Consider the following 7617-nt stretch of genomic DNA (forward strand, 5'->3'; position numbering starts at 1 on the left):
TTTTACGACCCCTCTTGCCACCTCCTTGTTTACCACGAGTTTTAGGTCGAACTTCCTCATCACTTGTGGTATCATCTCCTTGACCAGTTTCCTCCACATCGCGACTTTAACCTTCTCTTTAACAGGAACAATTTCTTGCTCTTCTTCATCATTATCCTCTCCCTATTCTCCATCCTCCTCCTCATCGTCTTCATCATCATCCTCTCTATCTTCTCCATCCTCTTCCTCCTCTTCATCGTCTCCCTCCTCTCCCTCCTCTTGTCCTTCTCCTTCTTTGACGGGTTCTAGTTCTTCTTCTTCAACATTTCCTTGGTCTTCATTTCCTTGCTCTTGTTCAACCTCTTCATTTCCTTGGCCTTCATTTCCTTGCTCTTCTTCATCATCATTATCTTCTTCAATAACATCATCAATTGTATTCTCCATCACCTCTTGATTGACATCTTGGATTACATCACAAACATTATCTTGGTTGACTTCCAGTAACAAGCCCCCCTCCATGTTTAGCATTTGTGGCACCACGTTTTCGGAAATCTAAATGTTTTGCTCCACGAGGGGTGGGATTTTTCAAATCCTCATCTAGTTGTAGTCTCAATCTTTTTCCTTTTTTCCTAATGAACAAAAACCAAAGTATTAGCTAAACATAAGAGAATATTGTGTTATCAAATCAAATAGAACTAAAGAATAAAGTAAACACAACACTTGTGATTAGCAGACTATAGTTCGGTTACCAAATTTTTTTTTTGCATCGTATCCGAACTACATATTTCAAAATTTCGGTTAGCCATAAAAATTATCGACAAAACCGAACTCATTCTTAACTTTTGAAAATTTTAGTTCGTTTACGAGAGTTTTTTTTGCGAGCACACCGAACTAAATGTTTCAAAAGTTCGGTTAGCAAGAGAAATTATCGACAAAACCGAACAAATTCTTTCAAAGGAAAAATTGAGCTCGGTGACGAGAGATTTTTTTTCGAGTAGACCGAACTGTGTAGTTCGGTCACCAGATATTTTTCAATTTTTTGCGAGCACACCGAACTGTTCTTATTTTTGGAGTTCGGTTAGCAATTCTAGGGTTACACAAAAAATTCTCCTAGCCGAAATGTCTACTGTAACTACCATTTTTAATGGGTTTTGATGATTTCTAATCGATTTCTTCAACAAATAACGAATTGAAAAGAATGTATATGAAGGAAATTACCCGCGGATTTGCATTTCACTTGAATCGGACTTCTTGGTTGCTGTTGGATGATTGATTTTGCCTCTGAACGGTGGTTCAAGTTCTTTTTGAAGTAGCAATTGTTTTGGGAGATTCACTATATGTGGGAGTCCCAGACTCAATCCTGAAAGTCTGGGTGTTTGCTTGGCACGCATTGCTTATGAAGATTGATTAATCGACGATGAAATTTTTTCGAATCGACGATTAACGTCGATGTTGACGAAGAAGAGGAAAAGAGGCGAAGAAGAAGAAGATGAAGAAGAAAAGAATAATCAGTTTTGAAACTGATTTTAAGTTTTTATTAAGGTTTTAATTAGTATTTAATTAGTGGGTTAGATTAGTGGGTTATTAGGGTTAGTTATAACCTTAATTAGAATAAGAGCAGATTAGTCTTCCCTAATTTTTTAGGACACCCGTTATAATGTAGGGTGGACATTTGTATCACAAAGTAGTCCTCCACATTTTTTCGAGTAGTCCCCAAAAAATGGTTCCTAAAATTCCCTATAATGTGAATTGACTAACCCCACTAAGAAGGTTCAAGCCCAATATTAAGGTTCAGTAGAAGCCCAATTTACAAATAGTTTGTAGACGTATGGTCAGTTCGTAGATCGGGTGCTAACAGTATGAATATTTTTTATAAAACGTTTTATCTAAACCAGTTAAAACTCGTTTTCTCTGATTCCGTTGCTAATTAACCGATTTCAGACTAAAGACTTGTTCAATTCGTGCCGCAGGCGAATTTCTCATTCCGGACCGGCAAAATCGAAGAAATATATGGCCGTAATCTGGAAAGAGCAATGATTGAGAGATACCGAAAATGGAGCAGTGGATTCGAGAGAATTAAAGGATTTTCGTTGATTTGTCTAACGATTTCAATCTCGTTAAGGATTTTAGTTGATTTATATCCAGGTTAGATCTTTTCTCTTTCAATTCAATTTGATTATGAAAACTAGGGTTTTAACACTCAATCTTTGATATTACATTCACTGGAATTTTATTATTATTATTATTATTATTATTATTATCTGTCAGTATCTTTGATTAATTAGTGATTAGTGATGGTGGTAATTGTTTTGAGATAAACGTTAGCTTTGTGAATCACCTAATTAATTAATTAGAATTGAAAATCTTAGTCTTATCATTTGGTTTTTTTCCTATACAATTCGTGTAACTGAAAAATCTTTAAGGGCTGATTGAGTTTCGGGGATGAAATTCCAATTTAACGATGTAAAATGGAAGTGTGTATTTGGCATAATTAGCTTCCGAGCCAACTCTATAAGAACAACATTAGCTTGACTAAGAAAGATGTAGGGAGTCGGTAATTAGAGAGTTGCAATTAGAGAAATAATTTCACTTTGTTTTCATGGAGATTGTTATTATATATTCCATAAGGAAAAGAGACCTAAATCTGTGGAGTCTTGCTAGGATGTATGCTACTTGCTAGTTGCACGAATACATGTCCCGGTGCCTACCCAGACACCATAAACCCTGGGGAGGTACATCCCTAAGGGTGAATGCCATGATCCAACCAAGGATTTTGAATGCAACATGTCTAATTACGCGAGCAACTACTGCATGCCCTAACATTTTTGAAATTTGAAAACATAAAATAAAATTAGATCGTCATGAAACAACTCCACCTGTGTAGTTTTTGTACACAACTTTTCCCAAGAAGGAGGGTTCTTGATTGGCGTGGCGAACCAACGGTAAAAAAAACATAGCTACTTCCACCTATGAAAATAGGGTCGTTATAGGCATGGCGAGCCAGTGATGGACCAAAAGAGGGAGTGAGCAGTACCAAGATGGGCGACTGCTTGTGAAGGCTTCTTGTACCTTTGTTTGGTTGGAAACCAGCCATTTCTTTAGGAAAGGGCGAGAGCAGTACCAAGATAGGTGACTCCTTGGGAAGTCCTCGTTTTTTCTTTCTAGCTTACCCAAACTTGTTTGGGACTAAAGGCTTAGAAGAAGATGATCGTCATGAAATCTCTAAGATTTTAAACCTTGATATGTTCCACCAGTTCAATGTCATATGATTTCATTTGTAAACTACTGACAGTTACATATCACACGTCAGTTATGATACCCTTATTATAAGAAGAGAAAAGAAAGCTAAACAAGTGCTGACATATGAAGTTTAGTTTCTACAGGGACCTTTTCCTTTTAAATTTACTTCGGAGAATTCTCTTATTAAAAATTGTAGGCAATATGTAGAAAGGACCATTTCAACAAACAAAGGAAACAACAACTACACGAACGATGCCACTTGCACACAGCCAAGCAATGTTATAGGAATAATAATCCATGTCCATCTCGGGCAAAGCAGGATATGTATTGCTGAACTAAACGCTATCATCATGGTGGCCATGGAAATGAAGAGTGTTCCAAGACCTAGTATAAACTTTTGTGGTAATGCTTTAACAAAATCTTCTTCTGAATAACGTGATGTTAGGATAGCCAAGAACATAAGAACTGATGTGACGGAAGAAAAGAGAGCTGAGGCATCTGCTACCAACATACATGAATGTGAGGTACCTCTCATCCATTTTGCTCCCTTCATCACTAAATCCTTGTGTTTCTCTGTAAATATACATTGGGCTGTGAATCCATCTTTGTTTCTCACTAGCCTGTGTCTCTCTAGTAAGATAGATTCCACTGCCTGATTGAAATTATAGAGAAAAAATAAGGACAATCATACCAGTGAACTTAAGTCATAAGACTGATTAACTTAGGAAGCCTAGAAAATCGTCTTGTTTTATGTACTGAACTACAAATATTTAGGTTAGAACTCTGCTTGTTGATTTGTCAAACGATTTCAATCTCGTTAATCGAGAATTATATCCAGGTTAGAACTCTGCTTGTTGAATTCAATTTGATTATGAAAATTAGGGTTTCTCGACACTCAGTCTTTGATATTACATTCAAGTTCCATGTAATTTCATTATTATTATATCTGTCAGTATCTTTGATTAATTAGTGATTACTGATGGTGGTAATTGTTTTGAGACAAACCTTAGTTTTGTGAATCACCTAATTAATTAGATTTGATTTGGAGATTGGAATTGAAAATCTTTGTCTTGTCATTTGGTTTTTTTCCTGTGCAATTCCTGTAACTGAAAATCTTTCTTAGTATGAATTGGGCATAATTATCTTCCGAACCAACTCTATAAGAACAACATTAGCTTGATTAAGAAAGATGTAGAGAGTCAGTAATTAGAGAGTTGGAATTAGAGAAATAATTTCACTTTGTTTTCTAGGAGATTATTGTTATCTTGCTATGCTAGGGTGTATGCTACTTGCTAGTTGCACGATTACATGTCCTGGCGCCTAACCAACTCTAAGCTCTGGGGAGGTACATCCCTGTGGCTGAATGCTATGATCCAATCAAGGATTTACAATGCACCATGTGTAATTACGCGAGCAACTACTGTGTGCCCTAACATTTTTGAAATCTGAAAATACCAAAAATAAAATAAAAAATAGATTGTCATGAAACAACTCCACCTGTGTAATTTTTCTACACAACTTGTCCCAAGAAGGAGGGTTTTTGATTGGCGCGGCGAACCAATGGTAAAAAAAACATAGCTACTTCCACCTATGAAAATAGGGTCGTTATAGGAGTGGCGAGCCAGCGATAGACCAAAAGAGGGAGTGAGCAGTACCAAGATGGGCGACTGCTTGGGAAGGCTTCTTGTATCTTTGCTTGGTTGGTAGCCAGCCATTTCTTTAGGAAAGGGCGAGAGCAGTACCAAGATAGGTGACTGCTTGGGAAGTCCTCGTGTTTCCTTTCTAGCTCACCCAAACTTGTTTGGGACTAAAGGCTTAGAAGAAGATGATCGTCATGAAACCTTCAAGATTTTAAACCTGATATGTTCCACCAGTTCAATTTCATTTCGTTTATAAACTACTGGCAGTTACATATCACACATCAGTTATGATACAGTTATGATAAGAAGAGAAAAGAAAGCTAAACAAGTGCTTACATATGAAGTTTAGTTTCTACAGGGACCTTTTCCTTTTAAATTTATGTTGGAGAGTCCTCTTATTAAATATTGTAGGCCAGTATGTAGAATGGACCATTTCGACAAACACAGGAAACAACAACCACACGAACGATGCCACTTGCACACAGCCAAGCAATGTTATAGGGATAATAATCCATGTCCATCTCGGGCAAAGCATGATATGTATTGCTGAACTAAACGCTATCATCATGGTGGCCATGGAAATGAAGAGTGTTGCAAGACCTAGTATAAACTTTTGTGGTAATGCTTTAACAAAATGTTCTTCTGAATAACGTGATGTTAGGATAGCCAAGAACATAAGAACTGATGTGCCGGAAGGGAAGAGAGCTAAGGCATCTGCTACTGCAAAGACAATGAATGAATTGTTGTTCAAAAGAATGGGAAGGCCATTGACGGTGTCTCTCTTAGCATCATTGTAGTTGCCACCGGGTACAGTAAAAGCTGCAGCAAATGCTACTATAGAGATAAGGGTTGCTACCAACATACATGAATGTGAGGTACCTCTCATCCATTTTTCTCCCTTCATCACTAAATCCTTGTGTTTCTCTGTAAATATACCTTGAGCAGTGATCCCAGCTTTGTTTCTCACTAGCCTGTGTCTCTCCAGTAAAATAGATTTCACCGCCTGATTGAAATAATAGAGACAAAGTAAGGACGAATAAACCAGCAGACTTAAGTAATAAGTAATAAGACTGATTAACTTATTAGAAAGCCTTGAAACTCCTCTTGCTTTAGGTACTGAACTACAGATATTTAGATTATGGAAAACCTGTTCCTTAGATGGTCATATCGTTGTTTACCTTAAACCACTGTGCTTCTCGTTGCATCTGAAGAGCTGCACCAGAGACTGAATTTAGTTGGTGAGAAGGTGCGATATCAGCAGCATAATGCAAGATAGTGTTACCTTTATCATCAGTTCTGGAATTCAATTCATCCATGTCTTCCTCACTCTTTTTGCATATTAAATTAAAAATGTTATCATTTCTTTCTGCAATAGCAATTTGTACCATTGTTTGTCCCTCCATTTCAGACTAGAGGAGGTAAGGAAATTTTTCAAGACACTGTACAATGACTTCCGTTGTCCCTATGTTATTGCTGTCTTCATGAGGCTAGAATTTTTGAAAAAATCTGTAACGCCTGACTTGTTCATAGTAACATCTATTTGTGCTAACATACTAGAGACCAGTTCAGAGGTTTGTTCGTTTATCAATTTTTGGTAGTACAGTTTTTTGATAAAAGAAACTGTAACAAGAAAAAACCAAGTAAACCATAAATTAGGTTCCTACAATTAAGGAAAATTTAGCTAATTATTAAGTTTTGGTTCACTAGACCTTGAGTTAAGTAGGTGATGAGGTACTCTGAAATGAACTTTGTTATGGCTCCTCTACGCACTGTTGTGGTCTCTCTCAGGCTTTCTAAGTCTTCCTGGTAGAATCCTTAATTAGTTTCCTTCTTTATTTGGTATAATTCAGTTTCCTTATTTAGTTAGAACTACTTTGCTTGTTTCGCACTTATTACTGGCCATATATATTTGGCTCTCGAGTTCTGTAAGAGTTAACAAGTTTTAAAGAAACCAAACTCTTATTCAACTTCTTTTCTTATCTTCCTTGTTCCTCTGTTCTCCTCTTCTCAACTTGTTCTAACTTAATTCTCGTGTGTTTAAACCTCACCAAAAGGGTATATCAAGTTATTCAAAAGTCTGTCCATTGTATTTGGGATTAGAACCCTTATAGAAGAAACTCAGCTGAGTAAAGCGGGAGAGGTGAATGGAGACTGAAGAATATATAAATAACAACAACAAGAGAACAAGATGATATGATTCAAAACTCTACGAAGAATATGACTATTTGGAAATTTAGGGGGAAGTTGCATTCCATTGTGTAGTCATAGTCAATGTGAACACTAAAAAGCAAGCAAAAAGTAAAGATTCTGTGCAACCCACTGTGAGTACTCAGTCATGAACGGACTGCTGCTTTATCATCTTCTCTTCGTCCACTACACTTCAATAATTCATCATCTGGATAAGGCTTAAAGATCAAAAAGCAGTATGGTCCATTCACATGCATGCTAAACAACTGGACCTTTATCAATCTTTATCTTTTTTATTATTATTAGTTTAAGATGGAAAATAACTATAAACGTACTATACCGAGAAATCCGATAAGAGAAAGAAGAATTATAGGAGGAAGAAAATTACAAGTATGAATAAGATCTGATTGAATCGGAGGAAGAATGATTTTTCTCGGAATTAAATTCTAACCATTTAGTTTATTTTTCTTCTTTATAAAGATGTGATCCCAAAATAAGAGGATTTGCTCAGATCTGTTATAACTAGTGATGAAGCTTCCGTCATCAAAGAAATCCCTGATGAGGATTTCGT

At 36.5% G+C, this 7617-nt stretch overlaps 1 protein-coding gene and 1 long non-coding RNA gene across 3 annotated transcripts; one reads left to right on the forward strand and one right to left on the reverse strand.

Annotated features, from left to right (window-relative positions):
• Positions 1-1896: 1896 nt before the first annotated feature.
• On the forward strand, positions 1897-6410 carry LOC113344509. The gene is made up of 2 exons (XR_003357846.1): positions 1897-2124; positions 5521-6410. It is a non-coding gene; the product is annotated as an uncharacterized LOC113344509 (long non-coding RNA).
• On the reverse strand, positions 4962-6286 carry LOC113344507 (ankyrin repeat-containing protein NPR4-like). 2 transcript variants are annotated; one of them, XM_026588460.1, is made up of 3 exons: positions 6142-6286; positions 6038-6072; positions 4962-5862 (listed from the first exon to the last, which is right to left on the reverse strand). In XM_026588460.1, exons 1-3 carry the CDS (start codon positions 6260-6262, stop codon positions 5212-5214), a joined length of 807 nt encoding a protein of 268 aa, XP_026444245.1. In that variant the 5' UTR covers positions 6263-6286; the 3' UTR covers positions 4962-5211. The 2 variants fall into 2 exon arrangements, with proteins under 2 accessions (XP_026444245.1, XP_026444244.1); XM_026588459.1 differs by having other exon boundaries at positions 4966-5862; positions 6038-6286.
• Positions 6411-7617: the final 1207 nt, after the last annotated feature.

This window comes from Papaver somniferum, unplaced genomic scaffold (genome assembly GCF_003573695.1).
Source record: "Papaver somniferum cultivar HN1 unplaced genomic scaffold, ASM357369v1 unplaced-scaffold_77, whole genome shotgun sequence".
NCBI lineage: Eukaryota > Viridiplantae > Streptophyta > Magnoliopsida > Ranunculales > Papaveraceae > Papaver > Papaver somniferum.